At 39.3% G+C, this 25,895-nt stretch overlaps 1 protein-coding gene across 1 annotated transcript in view; it reads left to right on the top strand.

The window, feature by feature from the left end:
* Positions 1–25,895, top strand: part of LOC114660160 (TBC1 domain family member 9B) — an 81,751-nt gene that overhangs the window by 25,347 nt on the left and 30,509 nt on the right. The window contains exons 3-11 of the mRNA XM_051933757.1: positions 4,783–4,901; positions 5,068–5,296; positions 10,242–10,500; positions 11,992–12,199; positions 12,546–12,728; positions 17,384–17,518; positions 19,009–19,159; positions 21,843–22,057; positions 25,183–25,300. Of these exons, the coding sequence (XP_051789717.1) occupies positions 4,783–4,901; positions 5,068–5,296; positions 10,242–10,500; positions 11,992–12,199; positions 12,546–12,728; positions 17,384–17,518; positions 19,009–19,159; positions 21,843–22,057; positions 25,183–25,300 (1,617 nt within the window). The remainder of the gene's footprint in view (positions 1–4,782; positions 4,902–5,067; positions 5,297–10,241; positions 10,501–11,991; positions 12,200–12,545; positions 12,729–17,383; positions 17,519–19,008; positions 19,160–21,842; positions 22,058–25,182; positions 25,301–25,895) is intronic.

The raw sequence follows: 25,895 nt of genomic DNA on the forward strand, positions 1-25,895 counted from the left end.
AAACCAGACTGTTCCAGTTGCTGGTAGGTGAGCAAGTGATCACGGATCCCATTGAGGATGACCCTAGCAAGGACCTTACCCGGCACCGAGAGCAGTGTTATCCCCCTGTAGTTGCTGCAATCCAGGCGATCACCCTTCCCTTTCCAGATAGGGACGACAGGTCCCGTTTTCCAGTCAGGTGGGATGATGCCAGTCTCCCAAATGGAAGCAAAGATTGCTTGCAAAGCCAGGAGGACAGCCTTACCACCAGCCTGGAGAAGTTCACCCTGGATACCACAGATCCCTGCAGCCTTTCCCCCCCTCCGCTGGTTCACCACCTGTGCAATCTCAGTGAGATTGGGTGGTTCACAGCAAATTGGAAGATCAGCCTCAAGAACCGTGGACCCAGAGATATCCAACGTCCTAGCCAGAGGATCAGCTTTGAACAACTGCTCAAAGTAGCCAGCCCAGCGGGGTCACAACTGCAGTGTCATCCGTAAGGACCGTTCCATCAGCTGCCCTGAATGCGACTCTCCGAGGAACAGATTCAGATGTGCGTAATGCTTTGATTCCTCTGTAAGCAGGACATGGGTCGCTAGACCACAGATGGTGCGTCACTTGCTCACAGATTCCTCAAACAAATGCCTCTTTATCTGCCCTCAGAGCCCTCGCAGCCGTCCTTCTCAGTTCCCGGTACAGACCAGAGTTGCCATTAAGCCATGCGCTGCGACTCCTCTCAATGATATCCAGGGTGCCCTGCGAGATGGAACACCTGTAACACCAACACAACCCTCAGCAACCTTCAGGGTTTTGTCACAGAAGGTCTCCCACATCACATTGGGATCGGCAGTCGTACCTAAATCTGCAAGTTCCTCACACAAACTGCGTGCAAACTCATTAGAAAAAGCCTGGTCTTGGAGTCTGGCCAAGTCCAAGCTCATTTTCCTAGTAGGTGGTAACCTACTGGACCTAAGCTGGATCCTAAGAGTAGCAACAACAAGTCTGTGGTCAGAATTCACAAACTGGGCACTTCTATACACCCTGCAGTTTTGCAAGAGCCTTCGGGGTCTGATCACGAGGATGTGATCGATCTCCTTCACCGCACCACCAGCATTGGAGTACCAAGTCCAACGATGCGGTTCAGGGCGCTGGAACCAGGATCCAGCGATTTGCAGCCCCTGACCGTTTTGCAAAGTCATGGATCATGGAGCCACTTTCACCACGGTCACCAGACCCATGGGGACCGAGACAATCCTCCTAGCCAGGCCTGTCAGTGCTAGTGGCTGCATTGAAGTCACCCATGACCAGAGGAGTGTCACTTCGTGGGCACCCATCAACCACTGAGCGAAGCTGCGAATAAAATGTCTCCCACACCAAGACATCAGTCACCACGGTCGGAGCATACACTGAGACAACAGACAAGGCACCCAGAGAGTGCCATAATCTGAAAAAGTAGAGTGAAAATTAGTACAAAAGGAAACCTGGCGTGTAATATGTGTGTGGCCATAAACAAACTAAAGGGGATGATTGACCAGTGCTACCAGGCCGTGCCCTTCCCAAATTGAAAATATCAGACTTACCTGGATGAGGGTCAGGACTGAAAGCCTAAGCCTCAATGAAGAGCTCAGTAACTTGAGTACTTGAGTACATAATAGTGGGCGAGGCCCAAACCAGAATACAAAATACAGTGGGTCAGGTCAGAAGCTAAACATCCCAAAATAATCCAAAAGGAAGAGCTATGGGTGAAGCTAAAGGTTGACCATGACAAGGGTGCACACATGCTGCACTCAGTCACATTAGGTCAGTTTCTTGAATGATTCTGAATATTTCCTTGTAGTAGCATAACTTCAGAGATTGAGGACTGGACCCCAGAGGGCACTACTGTATATCTAAGTGAATGGTAATTGCCGCTATTTTGACCTTGTGACAATTATTATGATCACAATGACCAAGTCAGACAAGTTCAGTGGAGTGTACTTATTACGTAGTCACAGAATCATCACGCATCTGGAATGAAGCAGAATCATCTTAATTAAATCTGCACTTTGTTGCATTTCACATAAACATTATTATTTGATGTAACAAATTGTATCTACTATGTGGCATCAACAAAAGTAAAGGAGAACAAAAAAAGTAAATGGCCCTATGCTGTACTCTTTCCATCTGTCAACAAGTGTGCTAGACTCTCAGAGGTACACAAGTGCTAAGCAGCTGTGATGTTCAAATCCCAGAGGTACCATTGTTTGTGATGCTTAATGAACTAAAATGTAAAATGACAGATGTTTGTCCTTTTGAATTTTTAATAGAATCTGGTAGCCAAGAAACAATTTTTTAGAATAGCAACACATTGTAGATTTAAAACAAAGTTGAAATCATAAACTGCTTACTGCCATGACATTCCAAACCGCTCCTTTAACAAAGGGTCCTCTGTTTATCACTCTTTACATCACAATTTATTACAAAGCAAATAAAAGTTCATATCAAAGCTACAAGATAAAAACCATGAGCATTCATTACATTATACTGTAAACTATAAGGAATTAAACTTGGAAAAGTCAACATATGTAAAGATGAGCTGGAAGAATTAAATTTCAATGCAATGCCATGTTAGATTCTTCAGATACGTTGCACCCACTTCCATGGCCCACCTGTGACCCAGTATGTGAATTTTCCCCTTGATTAATAAAGTAAGTAAGTCTGTCTGTCTGTCTGTGTTTAAGCAGAATTGAGAATGTTATTCTATGTTATTATCTTTAGTAGTCCTTTTCTTACAATACTAATTGAAGAGAGCCTTACAATCCAAAGATGCATGAAGTGGCCTCAATAGATTGGTACCAACTGAGCGGACCTACTGTACAATTAATGATGTAACGGATGCATGATGAAATGCTGGTTTGAGAATGCAGTTGATAACTGGGGACATTCAGATTAATTGCATTTTGACAGTGAGAGTGTCACAAAACTGATTTATTCATGCAGTTCCAAACCATGGGTGACTCAAAGCTAAATAAACATCATGGGAAATGACATACTGTAACTTTGTTTAGGTTCAGATGGTGAATGAATGTGAATAAGCCAGGCCAATTCAGATTGATCGTTTGCTTCTTATGACAGGCCATCTCATGTCCAATTTTGTTGATCTTGTACTCCAGCCAACTACTGGTGCTTACAGTTGGACCACTCTTCATGGTCACTTATTCCACAACCATGTTCCTCACTAAATGATTATACAGTACAAGGGATAATATTCTCATGGCATTGGGTGTAGGTCAAGAACTATCAGGAGCATTTTCCGCTATCAGGAGTCTGTTTATAGCTGTTATCAGTAGGCCATTGAGAAGAGACTAGCAGAAATTTCACAGAGGAGCAATTAAGGCAGTGTACTATGTGCTGGCTGGAGATGTAAGCCTGGATTCTGAAGATTTCTTTTAGTGTAAAAGATTGTTGTTTTATCAGCTGATTCTAAATATGAACATCAGGTACCATATGTAAAATGAGTTGATGGTAGGTATGGACAGGATACCAAGATAAAAAGTTAAGTTAATTTTGTAGGTGATTGCATGATTGTGAACCCAAAGCAAAATGCTTCAAAAAGTTGTTTTTTTTTTTTTAAGTTTTAAAGGGATTATAGGGTGGGAAAAAAAGAAATATTGCTGCCTGAAGTCTTGTTCACACTTGTGTGTTCTTTGCCACACCTGTATAATGTATGTAATATGTAGCATTCCACTGTAGACGAATCAAATATACTGAATTGTTCATAACACTGCAGAGAAGACAGTGTGCTTTTAAAAAATGTGACATGCTACATATTTTCCACTCGAAGACACACCAAAACACACCACTGTGCATGTTACTGTGTTTTCTACACTACAGAAGTCGCAAAATGGGGAGCCGCTTCAGTCACCAAGTCGTAGCTTGCAATTCCTGTTCTTTGATTCCTGCAGAAGAGGTTTGGGATATGCAGGCTCCAAGTGCAGTGGACCTTAGTTTATTTTCTGTCTCCATTACATCTTTAGGATAACAGTCGCCAAGATTGTCATCTTAAAGTGGGGATTGTACAAGTAGAGTGCTTCTGGCAGTTTCTCAAAATGTCTACATGTAACAAGAAATTATTCAGTTCTTTTGTTTTTCATGAGACGTCTTTATTTAAATACTAAATGATTGTAAAGACTGTGCAGAAAAAATGCTGGTAAATCTTTCCAAACAGGAATTAAATGCCTTTCTTATTATGTGAATAGCATTTTCACTTGCAAAATGCTACATGTTGTGCAAGTTTTTTTTTTGAGAAGTAAAACCCTGAGCTTTAGTGCAAATTCAATTTTGTGTGAACCATTTCACTCATTACTTGAATGCAGGGTGGTCTACCAAAGTATAAGTCTCTACTGGACACAGGAAAAGATAAAGTGATCCTGGTGAAAGGTAAAAATCATCCAAAATGAAGAGAGGATTGTCTCTGGGTAGGATGTGTGGTTTTACAACTCGGAGTGCTCTTGAGAATGACTCCTAGGGGTCACAGGTAGAGATGAAACTTGGAATCTGCGGTTTTAAGTCACAGATGTTTCTGCAAATAAAATGGTTATTGTAGATTCTAAATGTTCTCAATTTTTAGAAATGTGTGATTTAGGACTCAAAATTCAGGTAGTACTTCTGTAAAAGAAGGGCAAATGTCACATGGGAGGGCTCCTAGTTGCTTTGATATATTCTGTATGTTTAATATGCAGTTTTAGGAAAACAGAAAAAATTACAGCATTTGAAAAGTGATCTTTTTTTTTTTTACGTTATCATTGTTACTCCGTTTGCTAGGCTCATCTCGTAAGGAGATCACGGAGCACTGGGAATGGATAGAAGCCAATCTGCTGCAAACTTTGTCCATCTTTGATAACGAAGAAGACATCACTACTTTTGTCAAAGGAAAGATCCAGGTATAACCCTTATGACCTTAACTTGAACTGACCAGGCAGATTTCATTTGTCTTAGCTGGTGAGACTCCTACTAAACGAGGCCAAAGAAGGTATGTAAATAAATGACAAGTGGCCATTTTTAGATTTATCTGTATCATATTTGTGTTTTCTTTTTTACTGTTCCTAGGGAATAATTGCTGAGGAAAACAAAAATAAAAAAGCTGCAGAAAATGAGGATTCCACCAAATTTCGAGAAGCTGAACTGAAAATGAGGAAATTATTTGGAATGCCAGATGAAGAGAAGCTTGTTAATTACTATTCTTGTAGCTACTGGAAGGGTCGGGTGCCAAGGCAGGGCTGGGTCTATCTAAGCGTCAACCACCTCTGCTTCTACTCCTTCCTGTTGGGAAAAGAAGGTAAGCATCCTAATTTGTAATTAATAGTTTGCTCCATGTTAGCACACTTCTGAATTTAGAGTGCTTCACTGTGTGGGTGATTTGTTATGTTGACCATGTACAGGAACGAATAAGGTGGAAGGGGAAAAGGCTCATCTTTTAGACTGCATAATGTCAAAATAATCAGGCAGTAAAGTATCAGTAATATCAATTACTGACATTGGCTTATCACTTTAACCTCCATAGCGTTAAGTTTGTTTCTCAAAAAAAATCTTAAAAAATATTGCATTTTTTGGCTTGAAACATGACATTTTTATTAAATCTCATCTTTCTACTGTAAAATGTGCAAAACACTAAAAGTAGAAAGTCAGAAGTGTAGAAAGTATAATAATGATACAAATAATAAGAATGATTAATAATAATATGCGCAGCACACTGTACCTGTGCAAGTGATGCGAGCATCACTTTTGGATTCACCAGAATCACTTTTGGTTTCCCTGTTTATTTCAATTTCACGCCCTGAGGACAGATTCACCTCACCATCATTGCTAAGAGGCGTTTCTTACAAGACGCCATTATGAGACTAGGAGAGGACCCATCTACACCATTCCCCGGGTAGTGCTTGGGCCTGACACTTACGCGAGACACGCATATATCGTTGCCCTAGTAACACTCGGCAGTAACGCTGTTGGCACTTTGACAGCCTGAGTAATCCTCGAGTCTTGTGCGAGATGCATCTATACTGAACACTTTTAGCATGGTTTTTACAGCTAGAGTGACGCTCAGGTCTAACGCTAAGGAGGTTAAAGACCATTTGTCCATCCATTTTTTAATTCTCATATGCAATTCAGATATATTGAGAGTTAGAGCATATGGTAGAGAGACATTTTAGAATCATCTGTTCACTTGATATGTACATCTTTGGGATTTATGATTTCAGATTGCACTGTTATTACAAATCTGAGGTACTGTGCTATGTATTTTAAGTGTTGTGCACCCAGTAATAAGTGTGCATGCTCATTCTAATTGAATTCTGAAGATCAAAGTCTTGATGATGTAACGGCCGACCCCTTACCCAGCCGGCAGCTACACCTCCAAGACCTGTGGCCTGGATAATTTTAAATCTAACTATCAAGCCGTACCTCTAACAAATTAAAGTTTTCCCCCACAATCAACGGTGTAAATATAAGCACAACAGAAAAGCAGATATGTAAAATTAAACTGATTGATTGTATTAAATGAAATAAATATGCAAAATAATAAATAGTAAATATATATAAATATCCCTCCACCTCAGCAATAACGTGACACCACCATATATAAATACAACAAACCCTCCCTTGCCCCTGTAACATATGACAGACAACGAACAACAACAATGAATGATATACGGAATGAAAGCTCGTGAATTTGAGTCCGGTTATAAAAACTGTTCTGAATACGGATGACTGAATTATAGATAAATGAGTTGTTTGATTTTCCTGGCAATTGGAGCAACCGCACCGTGATTCCTCGGTGTGTGGTGGATGACGTTCCGACCCCGGGGTCTCTACAGATGAGGGATGGAAGACAGTCCGGCAAAATGAAAAACAAACTGGTGCGAAGGCGCGATGTGAAAAAACAGTAGGTAAGTTGAATCCGTGGTTGAAAAAATGGTCTCCTTTCTCCTCTCCTCCCCTGTCCTTGTCTTCCAATTGCTTAAATAGTCCTGTGACGGCTGTAATTGATTTAATAGTGAACAGGTGTTTTCCAGGTTTGGGGTTGCGGTCTCCTTCCATCATCCGTCCCCGGCATTTAATGATACACACATAAACAGCAAACGGGACAATGGAAACAAGACTCACTCAGTACTAACATTTGATAACACTATAAACTATGTAGCCCTGCTACATTGAAATGTGTGTTTTAGGGGAAATGCAATGTTTTAATGTAATATGTAGTTTGTCCATCCATTTATTGAACCCACTTTTTAACCAGTTTTAAATAATGAGGCCATAGCTGGTCCTAAATGCATTGTACACAAGGTAGGAAACAAACCTGAATGTGTTGCCAATGCATTTTAAGGGTATATTAACCCTTTGCGGTCGTTAGGCCAGAAAACTGGCCTTAGTAAAAAGTGCGCTATAGGTCGTCAGGCCACCGCTGGTGGCCCTGCAAGTTTCTGACCGATTTGCACAGTCGCCTGGTCGAGAAAAGTGGCCTGTGTTATTCCTACGTGCTTGAAAAAAATAACTGCTGTAATTATTGGCGTTTTTTCAATAATTAATTACGACTAATGTAGCGTGACGTTGAAAATTAAATACAACTGCAAAGGGTTAACAGTAGGCAGTAGTTCCCAGCTGGCCTGCACTCACACTGCGCTTTAACGTTCTGGGCCTGGGCACGCTTTTGTCATCACCATGTGATTTTGTGTAAACCCAAAACAAGATCCAAACATGGAGTGACAGCATGTATGTCAAAATGATTTTCCTTAATTTTTTTTTTTTTTGGAGTCATGTAGGGTAGGATAAGGCTCTGTCCTCTTACAGATATATTGAGAATACAACACAGCATTTTCCTCTTAATTGTGCTGAATGTACAAGAAGATTTTTAGAGATAAATGATGTTTTTCTAACCATCTACAATTCACATTCATCTGTAAGGTGAGAATAAAAATCTGTTTTTAACTCAAATGTTATCGAATGAAATTGACATCATGTTGTGTTCCATGCACAGGCGTATGTACCTATCACACTGTTCCCGAATCCTACTGAACTGTGCCTGGGCCCACCTCTTCCAAGTGGGCCAGTTGGCCAGGCACAGAGCGGTCACACTAGTCAAACGAACTAGACTTTGGGCGGATACATGTGGACAAACATGTTTGGGCACTAAATAAATTGCTAGTGAAGTACACCCTGAGATGCACTCACATGCACAGCTTCAGTTGGTCAATTAGAATTGGCAGTTAACCTATCATGAAGGTATTTGGGATGTGGAGTAAAAGCCACACAGACATAGGGAGAACTTCAAACCGAACACCAGCAGTGACTGGCTCCAATTTGAACCCTGTTTCCTGGATCTGTAGAGTAATAGTAATTGTTCTGTCTATAATGCCTGTCTAATTAATTGCTCAAAAAAGAGTACAATGCAAAGTAAAAAAGATAAAATGCAAAGTCATTCATTGAAGATGAGCAAATGTTCCTACCATAAGGAAAGCAGCAGAACAACAGAAACAGATCAAAATCTGAAATGGAATAATCATCATTAAAAAAACTAGTTGAACACTAAACCAAAAAGTCAAAAATTCCAAACTGTCTGAGCCCAAAAAGCAATAAAAGCTCAGTATTAAAAAACATGAAAGTCCTTTAGTATGATGTTTTATCTAGCTGACAGTGGGGAAAATGGACCTCTCAGAAATCCAAAAGGCTTTGACCATTTCTGAGCACTGACTTTCAGCTCATTGACTCTCTCACACACATATTACACGGCATCTTGTCATAGGGTATGTCACATTTACTGACCGAGTCACGATCTTCCAGCACAGTCATACTCGCCCCTTTTAGTGATAGCATGCTGCCTGACAGAGCCCGTACTATAGAAAGGGTTCACAGCCACGGCAAGTTTAGACTCGGTCTCTAACCTTTTCTTTTTCTTTTTTCCATTCTGTTGTGGTATGTAAAACATGAGACATCAGACAGATGAGCTTCTGTTTTGTTTATGAGGTCCAAAACACTCTTCGTTGCTACAATAAATGCATTGTAGTTCCGGATGTGTATTCATAAGTCATCAGCTCTCATGCACACAGAGAACCCGCCTCACAACAGCATCCCAACTCTGCTCCTTCTCACATATGTCTGAACTCCAGCTGAGGTGGAGCTGAATAGAAAGTGTTCACCTACTTTGTTTTTTTTTTTGTGTTATCCAATTTAAAGACTGACATTCATTTTTATTATGTACTCCTTTTCTAACTCTTTGTTTTTCTATTTGCATTGTATTGTGTTGCAACAAATAATCAGTGGCATTTCACTTAAAAATGTTTTGGCACAGGATGAACAGAAAAATGTTCTTTTAAATTTATTTGTCCTCTTCCTGTTTGTCATGAATTTAATTACATACATTTTTAATTAGAAGTTTAATAAGCACTGGAAATCTGAAAAAAAAAAAAGGTAAATGAAACAGGAGATTGCATTCAACTTCCACAGCCAGTTGTCCTGTCTTTGCACATTCTCCCTCTGGTTTTTCTCTGGGTACACCGGTTTTCCTCCTACATCCCAAAGACGTAAGGCTAGCATATTTACTCATTTTAATTGAGCCCAATGTGTGCATGAATGTGTGTGTGCAAGTGTTAATGAGTCCTGTTGTGGACTGCCACTGTGTCCAGGGTTGGCTCCTGCCTTGTACCTGAATTTGATGCATTAAATGTCATGACAGTGTGTACAGTATTAGACGGCTTCAGTAATGCATATATGAGTGAGTAACTACGAGAGGGGTGTTTTGTTTTTTTTTTTTTTGTTGTCATTATACAGTAAGCATTTCATATTTCTAATCCTCGGTGTAGATTTATTTTCAGATGTTGCCTTTATTATTTTTCTAGCAATAGGTTCATGGAGTCATTGTCATGTGTACAAAGTACAATACAGTAGTTACCAAGTCTCACTTTGATAGAGTTTAGATAGAATTAGAGATTTCAGTTTTGTGTCTTTCTGCTGTGCCATAGAAACCAGTTCCCATGTAAATGTGTCAAATTGTAAAGCTTAGCCACTGTCAGAGAAGGCTGCTTGTGCTATACAAAACATAGCACTGCGCTCTTCAATTAATTTTTGTTATTCCTTTAGTCACAGTTACTTTTCCATGAAAATATACCAAGCACATTAAGGCTTTCTGTGGTTGTGAAATATGACCGGTATTATCATGGCCTTTTATTTTTTCCCAAGTCTTTATTATCAAAGATTTAATTTGTTTTCCCTGTTGTTTTCAATCTTTACAGTCACGCTGGTTATCCAGTGGACAGACATCACTCAGCTTGATAAGAATGCCACACTGCTCTTTCCAGAAAGCATTCGTGTAAGCACACGGGTCACGGAGCACTACTTTTCCATGTTCCTCAACATTAATGAGACGTTCAAGCTTATGGAACAACTTGCTAACATTGCCATGCGCCAGCTTCTTGATAATGAGGCTTTTTCAGCTGATCATTCACTGCCTAAACCCCGGAAATCCCTCAAGAATGTCTCTGCATTAAAAAGGTTTGTATGTCACAGATTATAAAATACTCTGCAGTATATTAAGTTCAGAAAAATTGTATATGTTGGTAATGGCTCTTTTATCCTCTAAGATGAACTGTAAGATGTTACATGTAACGCTTATTCTATATGCACCATGCAAATGTTGATGCCAGTTTCAGTGTGCCAAAAATTTGCATAATGTGCTGAAATATAGAATTTTTGAGGAGAAACATGGAAATTATTGTTTCTGTGCCTTTTTTATACATCAGGTCTGGAGTGGACCAAATGCAAACGTCAATGCACACGCACTGGTTTAGGACAAAAAGTGTTATCTGATTGATTGTGGTGCCAAACTGCCACACCATGCACAAATGGGCATGCAGTCTACATTTAGCATTGAAAGAGCATCCCTAGGAGGCTGCTATGGTGCCGTGATGAAGTCAAGGTCTGCTTTGACTGTAAAGGGATAATAACAGTTGAGCCAACACTGTATAGTATAGCCTTAATCTGCCATATCCCCAGCTACAAGGAGCATCCTCAGCATTTAGTAAAGAAACAAGAGCTAAGGCACTAGGTAGAATGCTCAAATACAGTCTTATTTTATTTCTTCTTGAAATTAAAGGATTAAACTTTAAAAGTTATGAGTGACCAATTTTAATTGGGGCTGTAGTTTTAGTAGTCTGTTGGATGTAAAAAAAACAACCTCCATCAAGCGTTACATTATTCAACATGATAATCTGCTTAATGTTAAAAAAAACAAATCGGCATTTTAAGGCTTTTTGTCAAAATTTTGCTCAACTCTGTTCAAGAAGAGTTCAGATTATAAAAGTACAATGTAAACGTATCAAGTGTCTTGAGCCCACTTTTATGCAACTTTACCACAGTTGGCATAACTGTCCTTACAAATAACATTTCACAATGTTATGTCACAAAATTGTGCAGCAAAGAAAGTGTGTTTTTGGTGGTAGTAGCAGTATTGTCACGTATACAGAGTACAGTGAAGTTCTCACTTGCATGTCCTACAAGCATGTAACACATTGTCACTTCCAGCATTATAATGAACAAATATGTAGCAATTAAATATATCATTTCATTTTAATTAATAGAAAACACAAATTTGCTTATCTAATATATCCCTTACTCTAATTTCTATGATCCCATCATTTGCTCCAGCATTTCTTATTCTTATTTAAAAAAAATATATATATATGTGTTCTTAATTTCTGACCAGCTAACAGTTATCCTGCTTTTTCTCTCTTCCTAATGTAATCAATTCTATCATCACCTTTTAATCACCATTGGCTTAAACTGAATACATTTGACCCCTGTAGTATCTACTCATAGCTCAAGTATATAAATGCATACTGCAATGATTTGGCATACCACTGAGATCTTGCCCTGAATGTTCTGCTGTAGAAGTGAGGTCAGGGTAAAAGTAATCCTGGAAATGAATGAAGGCTACTTGGGAAAAGTTACCTCAACCAAAATTTAATATAAAAGTTATTAATGCAGGGACCTGGATGCTCGAGCGAAAAATGAGAGGTACAGGGCCATGTTCCGTCTGCCACAGGATGAAAAGCTAGATGGACACACCAACTGCACTCTGTGGACGCCCTTCAACAAGATGCATATTGTTGGACAGATGTATGTGTCTACCAACTATATCTGTTTTGCAAGCAAAGAGGAGGATCTATGCCAGCTCATTATCCCACTCAGAGAGGTAGGTGAAGTCTTGCCTTATTCTGCACATATTAACCCTGACCTCTACATTTAATCAGAGCTGAACCTTTTGATGCAGAATTTTAAATATTGTCTGTTTAAGGATTTGCTACAGATGCTGTATACAGACAATTCCAGAATTTGTTTCCAGTCTGAACCTCATTTTGAATACCTAATGTTGCTGTTTTAACTGACCATTCCTTCTTTCATTTGCATTCATTTAGTGCTGAATAGTAAAAAAAAAAGAAAAGTTACAAGTATGTCTGAATATAAAATTGCTGTGCTTGGCTATTCTGACAGCAGTAATGTTCCAGAGGACAATACTCTTTAGTCTACACTCTTTTCAGGTTTCCATTGTCGAGAAAGCTGACAGTTCCAGTGTTCTACCAAGTCCCTTGTCCATCAGCACCAAGAACAAAATGACCTTTCTATTTGCCAATCTCCGGGACCGAAACTTTTTGGTACAGAGGATCTCTGATTTCCTGCAACGGACTCCAGACAGAATACAGAGCGAAGACAGGGAGCAACAGGTGAATGTTCTACTTCAGAAGCATGTTTTCCTCACGAGATCTGACTTAATATTTGTGGCCTGAGATTTTATGTTAATGCTGTTGGATGAATGTGGTTGGTTCTTTTTAGGAACAGGGTGAAAGCTTTAGAAGTCAAGCAGGTCTGCACAGTCCTCTTAATTTCAGGTCCTAAAGTGAGTAGTGGTGACAGAGGAATGGTACTTTTAACACGGGAGTGGTAGTGGCACATAATGTTGATCACCCAGATGGAAGACATGTTGTGGTTGGTTCTTTGTGGGAAAAGGATTAAGCCTTCAGAGAGAGTTTGGGAATGATAATAAAAAGGAAGCCCTACACAACATAATACTTAGTTTGTTAACTTAGTGATCTTTCAGAAAAAGTGAAAAATGAAATATAATTATTAAAAAAGTTAAGTTTAAAAAAAAATCATATTAAATTGAGATGGGATCTGCATACTAGGAAGCATGTCACACCTTCACAAATATAGGTGCATACAATAAGTAGTCAAACATCTGGCCATAGTACTTCTCATGTGCACAAATACACTTATACATAAGGATGATTTAGGAAAAGTAAAAAAAAAAAAAAGAATATAATAATAGCTAAAAGATCTTCCCAACAACAGTCTGGTTGTATAATAAAGACTGGTCTAAATCAACTGTTGAACTCCTTGACCCCACCATCTTCTATTTGTGTATTACCTTATGGTTTGATTTTGACATCTTTTGCAATGGTGTCATGCTGCAATCACTTTTATAAAGTTGCCATTGGTTCCTCCTTCCTTGTATGCCTTATTAGACATTGTGTAAATAATGTAATGAGCATAAAATGGAGACACCACACAGTGTTTTCAGTTTGGTCACTTTTATCTACTGTCACCTACAGTCTGGGATTCTGTTCAAACCTACTCTACCCTCTCCTACTTTTAGTCCCATCCTTAATTCTTAGTCTTCCTCGGCTTTCTTCTACTCATTGTGACTTTTCTTTCTCATTCCCATTTCGTATCACTTTTTACACCTTTATAACATCACACAGAAAAGCCCAGCACTTGGGCCTGAGGTGGCTTCAGTGTTGTCTGGCTTCCTGCCACTACAGTATATATCCTGGAGACCCTTTCTGGATTCAGTCGATCTATCACAGGGTACTGTCGTGCATACAGCCACATGAGGTCAGGTTAGTGATACCAGTTAACCAAACGATCATCTTTGGAATGTGAGGTAAAAACACAGGAAGTCAAAGGAAGAAAATGCAAGCTCCACACAGCAGGTGCTTCGACCTTGAATCTGAACCAGAGACTTTATATTTGTGAGGCAATGATATAATTCGATATTATTTAGCGTGGTTCTTTTCATTTTATTCTCACAAATCCCTTTTCAATTGACCTCACAAAGTTAAAAATGAAAATAAATCAAACAACATATTGAATCAAATACCTGTTTTCAGTTGTTACAAAAAGCTCAGTTTCTCTCTTTTGACTGTGCTGAAGGAGATGCAGAGCAACTTACAACATTTCTCTTCTGGTTCGTCCTGCTTCCACTTCAAAACCGGTCCTGCCCACATGCAGCCGACACGACATTTCTCGATTCCTATTCGTCCTCTTCCAAATCCTTCCCCATGCTGCCTGTGGCTCCTGTGTCTTTACAACAGCTTCTTACACGGCAAACATCAGAAGCTAAAAATTATCGTGAACATATTCGAGAATAAAACTCTTCTTTAGCGTTTGCTTCCATGGGTGCATAGATAACTCAACCTCCTGGCCACGGACCATACTGTTTTAAAATACATGGGCAAATTTATCACCAAATCTCTCCACTATACGCTAACACTTCTACCTCTTCAGGATATGGACAGTTGTATGTTCTGACACAGCACAAGCTACTGAAGTAGCTTACAAAATAAAGCAAATTCCGCATGCAATGAAAATGTACTTCTCCAGCTAGATTCCATGCTCAGAACCATCAACCCCTTCACTAAATCATACAAACACATGCATGAAATCGCTCAGTCCAATCCAACAGCATCTGTACGAATGGTTTTCAAGGAAACCCTAGGCAGGAGTTACGATGATACAATGCCCCGACATGTCACACCAATGTTGCAGCGATTTTCGTCGGAGAAGATGGCGAACCGCCTGCCGAAAGGGACATTTGCATCTATCCCATAGGCAACTCCTGTAAACAAATTTCCACGCTCAATATGAATTGCGATCCTATGATTTACCCACTTTTATTCCCTTACGGAGACATTGGCTGGCACAAAGATTTACAACATGTTCCCGATAAAAGAACCGCCAAGCGAATAAGGCTTACTCAATGCCAATTTTACGCGTACAGATTAGAAATGAGGAATACATTTAGTATTTTGTACTCCAGTGGCAAACTATTCCAACAGTACATCGTAGATGCGTTTGTTAAAACAGAGGGCACGCGTCTCAACTATCTCAGATTACATCAACAAGATCTGCGCCTGGAACAATACAAAGAACTATCAGACGCACTGCAAGCGAATGCTGAAAATAACAACATACATTGTAGGCAAAATGATCATATTATCATCCACATTTCCAGGAAGTCCAAGATATATGCAACAAAACTATCAGGATGCCATGGCCATAGTATGTAAATTCAGAAAGCCTGATTTATTTATCACTTTCACATGTAATCCTGCTTGGCCGGAAATTCTACATACACTGTCGGATACCCAAAGATGAGAGCACAGACCTGATACCAGTCTTCAGCCACGGTCAGTTGTATGAGGCTTTTTCTAGGGTTAGATCTTTCGACTCATTATCTGTCTTCTCCACCAAAACACCTATGCACAACTGCAACTTTCAAGTAGTATTTATTTCTTCTTGATTTCTGAATTCCTTTCTCATAGTTTTCCGTTCCTATTCTTATGCCGCCGTATGCTACGGTGGGCGTCGGCTAGTTAATAATAATAATTCTTTACATTTATATAGCGCTTTTCTCACTACTCAAAGCGCTCTCCATGCAGGGAGGACGTTCGAACAGACAATCTCCTTACTGCAAAGCAGCAGTGCTACTTAGTAAAATAATATGTATTTTAATGACAATTCTATACACACCATGTTGCACTTAGTAAAGTATAGGTTCTTTTTGTTAGCACAGAGCTTTATGTCTTTTTTTTTGAGCACCATAAAAAAAATCTTAGTTTAATGTTTAGAGACTTGTGGCATAAGTGTTAGAATAAGTTTCCAATTACCATAAAAAGTGGAACACAATGTATTCTCAATCATCAAAAAAATGGGTATCAAGCGTCCACAGCTAACATGTAGCTTAACTGTTGGTCCACATTATAGGTTTATAAAATGCACATTTCAAAGGGGTATAGTGAAAGACTGAAAATTGTTTGAGCAACGGAATCATTGACAAAATTTTCTAACTAAAAGTAACCCTGACCACACGAACCAATTTTGCTGAAGATCTCTGCCTGTTTAAACTTAAATAATTTTCCGGCAGATAGGTCACATAATTGGTTTGAGAGCTTTTTTTAACAAATTTTTCAGGACTAGGAAGAGACACATAGCACACATAATTGGCTTGCCTGGGTGTATACGCTTGTAGCATAAAACTGTGATGTATATTTTATTTTATTATAGCTGTATGTAAAAGTAAAGTCTCCATACTTTGTAACGATGTGTAACGTATGTAGTTCTATGGCATACACAAAGTAGCGTTCCCCCTATTTTGACAACAACTGTAGTTCCATGCAGCCAGGCACCTTGAAAATCCTTTTTTATCTGAATTGGCTGAAACCAGTTTGTTCCAGATTAACTTATTAGCTGATATGTTGAGGTTTTCAGTTACAGTAGTTTATTGAAGAAAGACCTGGAAGTTTGATATGAAAATGTACTGTCAAATCAACAATGAGAACCGGCTGGCATGCATTTATTAAGAAAGAAACTGTCCTATCAAGCCATTCATGTAAGCTGAGGCTGTACTGTATTCAGAAAAAAGCACATGAAAAAGAAAAACAAACAAAAAAGACCTCAAAATACTGAGAGAATTGACAATAAATACAAAGCACACATTGCAGTGTTTGTCTGACTGCAAAATGAGAACAAATAGGGACATTGTGATTAAAGTACAGGCAGTGTGACCATAAACTTAAAAAGTAGTAAATGCTGATACAATGCCCCTTTTTATCAATAAGGTAGTCCTCTCTTGTGGATGTCATGCAAAAGTATTTGGCTTGGCTTAGCACAGAAGCAAGTCGAGATAGAAATGAGACACCACCATCCAGGAGGACACTCCTTTTATATTATACAAACTGGAAGGGGCGGGGCTTCCTTCGCTTCAGTGCCCTCAAGGGGCAGTTTCTTAAGGCTGTGAAGTAAGGATGAGACGAGACTGTTTCGACAGCGCCCCCTCTTGTCCCAGGGTGGTGAACTGGGAAGATGAACCTCTGACACGCATGCATGACTCCATACAACGCAGTCCATGAAAAAGACAGATTTTTCATGATTTGCGTGCTTTGTATAAAGAATCTTGTAATGTGCCTGTGTACCCATACTAAACTCAGAATCCAAATTAAGCCAATGTTGCAGTCTGAATGTTTTTTCCCTATAATGGAGATATCGATCAAGTAAAATCAAGCCAGTGTATTAACTGTTTCATTTTTGTTCTGTTTCACAGAGTCTGTCTTGTATCCCATCAACCTCCTTGACAAGTGAGCCAGCACAGTATTACAGCATTAATCTGCCAACTGCTACCCAGAGCCTGCTGAGCATTTACAAAGCAAATGCCCCTGAGGAGGAGGGCCCCAAAGCAGTGAGTAGTACACGTTAATGTCTTTCTGTGTATGTATTTAAAATCAGTAAAAGATTCAAATATTTAAAACTGTCTGTCATTTGAAATATTTATTTTTAAACTTTGGCTGGTGCCTTTATCCAGTGTGACTTACAAGATCAGCATTCATTCTAATTTTGTATGCATTTTTAATAATGTAATATAAACTGGTTAAGAGTTTATTATTTAGGATCACACAGCACACCAGAGATGGGCATTGAACTTGCCAGTTTACAGTTTAAAGTCCACTGCCTAAGTGACTACACCACACTGTCTGCTTTTAATTTTTATAATGGTGCTGGGATTTGGGTAATTTATTTGATATGACCGCTGACTGATAAGTAAAACAGAATTTGCATTTTAATAGCCTGCTACTGAATAAAATGGTATGGCACTCTTCATTCAAGGTGCAGGCTGTAAACAGTGGAGAGTCAAGTGCTTATTGTCCACTTTCATGTACATTTTTTACTGACTTGTAAATCTATTAAGTTAAAAAATAGCATATTACTTGAAATTTTTGTGACAGTGTAATAAAAAATCAGGTGTTCTGGTGACAAAACATGCTGCCTTATAACCTGCTGTATACAACTGTAAGTTTACTACATATTTAATATGCTGCCCATTCTAAAGAAGTACATTTTAGTGTGGAGCACGGCCCGGACACAGACAGGCGGACACCGACAGTTCACCCAACACACGTTTATTATACATAATATTTTACAATTAGTGCACACACGACTCCAGTACTTCCCCACAGTCCAGGCCTTCCTTCACTCTGCCTTGCTCAGGTCCACCTCCACTCCTCTCCTCCAAGACTTCGTCTTTCTCCACTCCCGACTCCAGCCATTGAATGGAGGGAGGCGGCCCCTTTTATATCCACCCGGATCTGCTCCAGGTGCCTCCCAATAAGTGACTGCCGGCACTCCACGGTGTGGCGGAAGTGCCGGCTGTGCACCCGGAAGCACTCCATGTGTCCTTGGTCTTCTTCCCCCCAGCACTTCTGGGTGTGTCGGAAGTGCTGAGGGCCAGAGCTCCACAGACATTCGGGCGCCCCCTGGTGGTGACCACGGGTTCCTACAGGGTTGAGCTTCTAAGCTCTGTTCCCGTGGTCCCCATACCATCCAGGATGGCTGCCCTCTCGTGGTCCGGAGGAGGCATAGTCCCTCTTCCAGTCCTTCCAGGCGTCCCGGCTGGGTACCACCCCCAGCTGCTTACCACACTGGGTAATAGAATAACAAAAATTGCACTGCAGAATTTTAAGTTCGTTAAGACTCTTCATTCAGATTCATGTTATTTACCAAGTAGTCTTTGTTGTTCAACTTTTAAAGACTAGTTATTCCCTATAAACATACTGTGTAGGAAAAATTAATTTCATTTATTTTATTTTACAATTGTAATCTAATTCAATACCCACTAACTTTTTCTTTATACTGAAATGTAAGTACATTTTCCTGTGTCATGTCTTTGGCTAGGCTAAAGAAAAGATGAAAGAAGAATCGTGGAACATCCATTTCTTTGAGTATGGCAGAGGAGTCTGCATGTATCGTACTTCCAAAACCCGGGAACTAGTGCTGAAGGGAATTCCTGAGAGCCTCCGTGGTGAACTTTGGTTACTATTTTCCGGTCAGTCGAAAATATAAAGCAATAATATTATTTACGTAGGTATCATGGTGGTATATTGCATAGCATTACTGAGTTGCACCTCAAGGACTAGCTTTGATTCTTTGTACGTTCTGTGTAGAATTTGCATGTCATGCACATCTTTTCATGAGTTTCCTCCTTGAACTTTTGTTTGTTCCAACAAAGGTTACCCAGCAACATTGAATTGACCCAACATAAGTGAATGTCTGTGTGTGTGTGCCATAGTGTACTGGCATCCTGTCTGAGACTGGTTTCTGGCTTGCACAAATTGTGAAGGAGAAAATTGGGTTCAGAAAACTGGCGGGACTCCTCACCATGCACCTAGACCACTCATCATTTTTATCTTAATCTTATAAAGTGGTGGCCCTACTCTTTGGTTTTACAGGATTGCTGAGTTCCTTGCCTTCTAATTGCAAGGCCTACAACAGTAGATTTTAACTCAGTTTAATTTATTTGTATTAAACTGAGTTTCACTTGTATTCAGTCATAAAATACCTAATTTTCCGAGCCATGATATTCTGTTAAAACTTTACAATGGAGGCTGCATAACTGCATCTGTTAGCTATTTATCAAGATTATGTATGAAAGGCTTTGTTTGATCTTATTATGACTTTGAAAGCTCCAGTAACACTGTCGAATAAGGTTCACTACATAATATCCATTAGTCACTTATGACTATATAACAAGAGGCCTTATTTGTGTTATATAGCATTATGTGACTAATAGAGAGACCTTAAATAGATAGATAGATACTTTATTAATCCCAAGGGGAAATTCACATTCTTCAGCAGCAGCATACTGATACAAATAAACAATATTAAATTAAAGATTGATAATAATGCAGGTAAAAAACAGACAATAACTATGTATAATGTTAAATGTTAACGTTTACCCCCCCGGGTGGAATTGAAGAGTCGCATGGTTTGGGGGAGGAACGATCTCCTCAATCTGTCAGTGGAGCAGGACATTGACAGCAATCTGTCGCTGAAGCTGCTCCTCTGTCTGGAGATGATACTATTTAGTGGATGCAGTGGATTCTCCATAATTGATAGGAGCCTGCTAAGCGCCCGTCGCTCTGCCACAGATGTTAAACTGTCTAGCTCCATGCCAACAATAGAGCCTGCCTTCCTCACCAGTTTGTCCAGGCGTGAGGCGTCTTTCTTCTTAATGCTGCCTCCCCAGCACACCACCGCGTAGAAGAGGGTGCTCGCCACAACCGTCTGATAGAACATCTGCAGCATCTTATTGCTTAATTCCATAAATTCCATAAATTAATTCCATATTCTAAAGCAGGGATGGGCAAAGTCGTTCCTGGAGGGCCGCAGTGGCTGGGGGTTTTTGTTACAACCCAGTTGCTTAATAAGAAGCACTTATTGCTCAAGTAACTATTCTGCTAAATTTTCGTGGCCTCACTCATTAAGATTTTGAACCCTTATTGCCTATTTTAGTCTTAAACAGCTGTAGTCTCAGTTTTTAATTGCTCATTATTAGCAATAAGATGCAACTGACAAAAGATACCAGCATTTCTCCTTTTAGCTTGTTACCATTTACACCTGTGTGTATGTATCATGCACTATTTGGTTTAATTAAATACTTGGAAGGACAGTGAAGAGAAAAAGTGAAGGACTGAGAATTACTCATCCGGTTTTAGACTTCAAATCATTTGGATGATATCCTTAGAAAGGAAAAAAATATATATATCATCTATGAGAATGACCTGACGTGGCAGAGTTAAAGCAGTAACAAGCCATGAAATTAAATTATTGACAACAATTGTTTTCTAGTTAAGCAATTGGGTTGTAACAAAAAACCTGCAGCCACTGTGGCCCTCCAGGACTGATTTCGCCCGCCCCTGTTCTAAAGTGTTACCAATGTCATAAAAATGTTTGTTTAGAGAATAACTGAAACTCACATTTATTTACCACATTTGTACACAGATGGCATTTTAAATTCTAGTAAGAATCATGCACCATGAGCAAAATGTTATAGTTATCATTTTTTTGTTTCAGTTTATACTTTTTATTTTAAATTCTCTAACCTTATCCTATCAGGTATGAAATGAAAGGAACATTTAGTCTGTGTCTTCGACATTTTAGCTGAAATCAGTTTTATTTGGACCACATTTGCATGAGTAAATTAAAAACAGTCAATAATGTTTATGTATATCTTGAGTTTTATGTCTTTTGTTACATCCATTTTTATTCTTGCTTATGCAATTCATGGCTACAGGGGGCCCATCCCAGTAGCACTTGGGAACAAAGCCTGATTCAATTCTGGACAAGGTGTTGGTCCATCACAAGGCATATTCACAATTATATATTCACCTATATTCACTCAGAACAACAATCCCATACATCGGTTTGAAGTTTCTGTTAAAACTAACAGCATATTCATAGACTGCTATGGAAAACATTGAGACAGCTTTGGAGAGCATTCATATACAACATAGTGGTTACTACATCTGGGAGTTGAACTGGATTCCAAGCACTGTGAGTTGGCATTGTGCTTCTCTCTAATTTGGAATCTTATTGTTTTTTTTAGTTGAAACAGCATGGTGTTTTGCTGCACTGTTTTTGTGATTAAGTGTGGGCTTATTTATCAGTTTTTTTCTGTTGTTTGAAATGATCAGGTCTCTTCACTCTGAACTTCTTTCCATTTTAATTAGGAGCCTTGAATGAGATGGCAACCTACCCAGGGTACTATGCTGATTTAGTAGAGCAGTCTATGGGCCGCTGCACCTTAGCCACAGAGGAGATAGAACGAGATCTTCACCGCTCCATGCCAGAGCACCACGCTTTCCAGAATGAGATGGGTATTGCTGCTTTACGTCGTGTTCTCACAGCCTATGCCTATCGCAATCCAAATATTGGATATTGCCAGGTTAGAAATTTTTCATACAGTAGTTCTACAGAAGTGGGTTGAAATAGTAGCTTTGATTTGAGTTTTTTATATATATATATATATATATATATATAATATATATACTGTATATGTGTGTGTATATATATATATATATATATATATATATATATATATATATATATAATATATATCTTTTTCATGAGTGTAGTGCTGGTCTGTATATTATGCAGTGGTGCTGCCAAGAAATCAAAATTAAATGACACATAGGAATCATTTTAATTTTATTAAGACACCAGTGTAAAATATGTGTATTGAATTCATGTTCTGAATGTGCCTTTATGCCAAACTAACTTGAATTTCTTTTTTGGGGTCATTTGCTGTTATCTGATCTTCCTCAAGAGCCTTCCCAGGAAGTACAAAATAAGAGCTTTGTTGATGATGCCAATGACGATTTACACAAATTTAAGTAACAAAAGCTGACCTGTGCTGATTAAGCAGTGGTCCTGTATTTTAATTTTGGCATTTACAGTCATACGAAAAAGTTTGGGAACCCCTCTTAATTCTTTGGATTTTTGTTTATCGTTGGCTGAGCTTTCAAAGTAGCAACTTCCTTTTAATATATGACATGCCTTATGGAAACAGTAGTATTTCAGCAGTGAACTTAAGTTTATTGGATTAACAGAAAATATGCTATATTTATCATAACAAAATTAGACAGGTGCATACATTTGGGCACCCCAACAGAAATATTACATCAATACTTACTTGAGCCTCCTTTTGCAAATATAACAGCCTCTAGACGCCTCCTATAGCCTTTGATGAGTGTCTGGATTCTGGATGGAGGTATTTTTGACCATTCTTCCATACAAAATCTCTCCAGTTCAGTTAAATTTGATGGCTGCCGAGCATGGACAGCCTGCTTCAAATCATCCCACAGATTTTTGATGATATTCAAGTCAGGGGACTGTGACAGCCATTCCAGAACATTGTACTTCTCCCTCTGTATGAATGCCTTTGGAGATTTCAAACTGTGTTTTGGGTCATTGTCTTGTTGGAATATCCAACCCCTGCATAACTTCAACTTTGTGACTGATGCTTGAACATTATCCTGAAGATTTTGATGATACTGGGTTGAATTCATCCGACCCTCGACTTTAACAAGGGCTCCAGTCCCTGAACTAGCCACACAGCCCCACAGCATGATGGAACCTCCACCAGATTTGACAGTAGGTAGCAGGTGTTTTTCTTGGAATGCGGTGTTGTTCTTCCACCATGCAAAGCACTCTTTGTTTAAGACCAGATAACTCAATTTTTGTCTCATCAGTCCAAAGCACTTTGTTCCAGAATGAATCAGGCTTGTCTAAGTGAGCATTTACATACAACAAGCAACTCTGTTTGTGGTGTGAGTGCAGAAAGGGCTTCTTTCTCATCACCCTGCCATACATATGTTCTTTGTGTAAATTGCGCTGAATTGTAGAATGATGTACAGATAAACCATCTGCAGCAAGATGTTCTTGCAGGTCTTTGGAGGTGATCTGTGAGTTGTCTATAACCATTCTCACAATCCTGCACATATGCCGCTGCTGTATTTTTCTTGGCCTGCCAGACCTGCTGGGTTTAACAGCAACTGTGTCTGTGGCCTTCCATTTCCTGATTACATTCCTTACGGTTGAAACAGTTTAAACCTCTGAGATAGCTTTTTGTGGCCTTCCCCTAAACCATGATACTGAACAATCTTTGTTTTCACATCTTTTGAGAGTTGCTTTGAGGATCCCATGCTGTCAGTCTTCAGAAGAGAGTCAAAGGGAAGCACAACTTGCAATTGACCACTTTAAATACCATTTCTCATGATTGGACACACCTGTCAATGAAGTTCAAGGCTTAACGAGCTAATCCAACCAATTTGGTGTTGCAAGTAATCAGTATTGAGCAGTTACATGCATTCAATTCAGCAAAATTACAAGGGGACACAAATTTTTGCACATCCAGTTTTTCACATTTGATTTACTTTCATACAACTAAATACTGCTTCACTAAAAATCATTGTTCGGAAAACACCCCAGTACTCAGACGTTCTTAGGAAATGAAAGACATACCACTGTTATCTGTTTGTTGAAAGTAGAGTAAATTATTATGCAGGCTGAGAGGGGTTCCCAAACTTTTTCATATGACTGTATAATTTCAGAAATACCAGAACTGACTGACACTATTCATCTGCTGTGGAAATTGGGCTGTGGGTGACGGGAGGTGGTTGCCTGTGGGGCTGTACCTTTTTATTGTTATTTACTGTATATGATTTGTATGTTAATGTATTAATAATTATTTGTAGACTATTATTATAGGCATAATGCACTGATTACAAGCTTCAGAATACATGTCAGAAACCCACTTGGTTAAATACTTCACTCCAACAGAGAAGGGTAGTGAAACAGAGCTCTGTTTTCATGATTTTATTGCAAAGTAACTATTGAGGAGGCAAAAAACTGTAGTGCTACTGTTTATTTTATTTCATAAACTTATTTTTACTGTCCTTTTTTGAAGCTATACTGACTGGTGCAGTAGGACATTGCAAGACCATTACGCTCATCTAGCATTTATTTCTACATCCTGAGTTAAATGCTCATGTTTGAAATTAAAGTGCTACAAATTTAGACCCCCTTTGCTTCTCATAACTTGTGCTTTCTGTCTTCTGAGTCAATAATCATCCCAACGTACCTGTGATCACTCAGGAGTGTATGCTTATAAACAGGGATGCATTTCTTCCATAAATAATTTGTTACACATTTTAAACAGTCAGGTGTTAATTACTACAAATAGGTTTCCTGTTCTGTTAGTTAAGCAGCCAGCCTGGATCCGTTTCTTCTCTGGCTGTTACTTCTGCCATTTAGGACTGAACCCTTTGAGGCTATAGCGTTTATCCATAATAGGCACATTCCATGACAGCACTCCTTATATAAGGTAAGTTGTTGGGGATTTCTTCTCTCCGGTTTTGACGGTTTGTATCTTTCTCACTGGGGCTAGGAACCCACTGTCTGGATCCCAGTTACAGAGATCAAGTTTTCCAAGTTTCCTTAAAAATTAATATATGTAAGTAGCTACAATACATGCTTTTAAACACTGAACTCTCCTTTAATTTTTGCTAGGCAATGAACATTGTAACTTCTGTGCTACTGCTATACTGCAATGAAGAACAGGCGTTTTGGTTACTGGTGGCTCTCTGTGAGAGGATGCTGCCAGATTATTACAACACTAGAGTTGTAGGTAAGTAATACATTTTATATATTGTCACAATAAGTAGACACAAAACTTGAAAAAAGGTTTGGGGCAGCCACCCGTATATTGTTCCTTGGCTGCAAAAGGGTATAAGTTATGTCACTGATGTGCATAAGTTTGAGTTCAATACGGAACTGATGATATGGAGGTAAAATGGTGGCTTTAAAGGCCAGAACAGAAAATGAGGTCATCTAGGGCAGAACCGGAAGGGTCCTCCTCCGTAGGCTCGCACCCGGACGTGATGTCATCAAAATGGCCGGAACCGGAACGGTCTTCGTCCATGGGTTCAAGGCCGGAAGTGACATCATCAGGCCCTAAAACCGGAAGTGGCGTCATCGGGGTCAGGCGGAATTTCCCGTGAGCGGTCTGCAGGAAAGCAAAACAAAGAGTTAGTGCACTCCTCCACCGCCTGGTCTGGTGTGAAATTACTTTTGTTCAGGCCCTTCAGCTGCCTACCGAGCGCACGTGTGACAAAATATATATAAGCTGTGTTGCCCAGCTTCACCTGGGAAATTTATTAAGACAGTGAACATCAGATGTATCAGAAAATTCTGTGTAGCTGAATATTATTAGCCCATTAGAG

This window comes from Erpetoichthys calabaricus, chromosome 11, assembly GCF_900747795.2.
Source record: "Erpetoichthys calabaricus chromosome 11, fErpCal1.3, whole genome shotgun sequence".
NCBI lineage: Eukaryota > Metazoa > Chordata > Cladistia > Polypteriformes > Polypteridae > Erpetoichthys > Erpetoichthys calabaricus.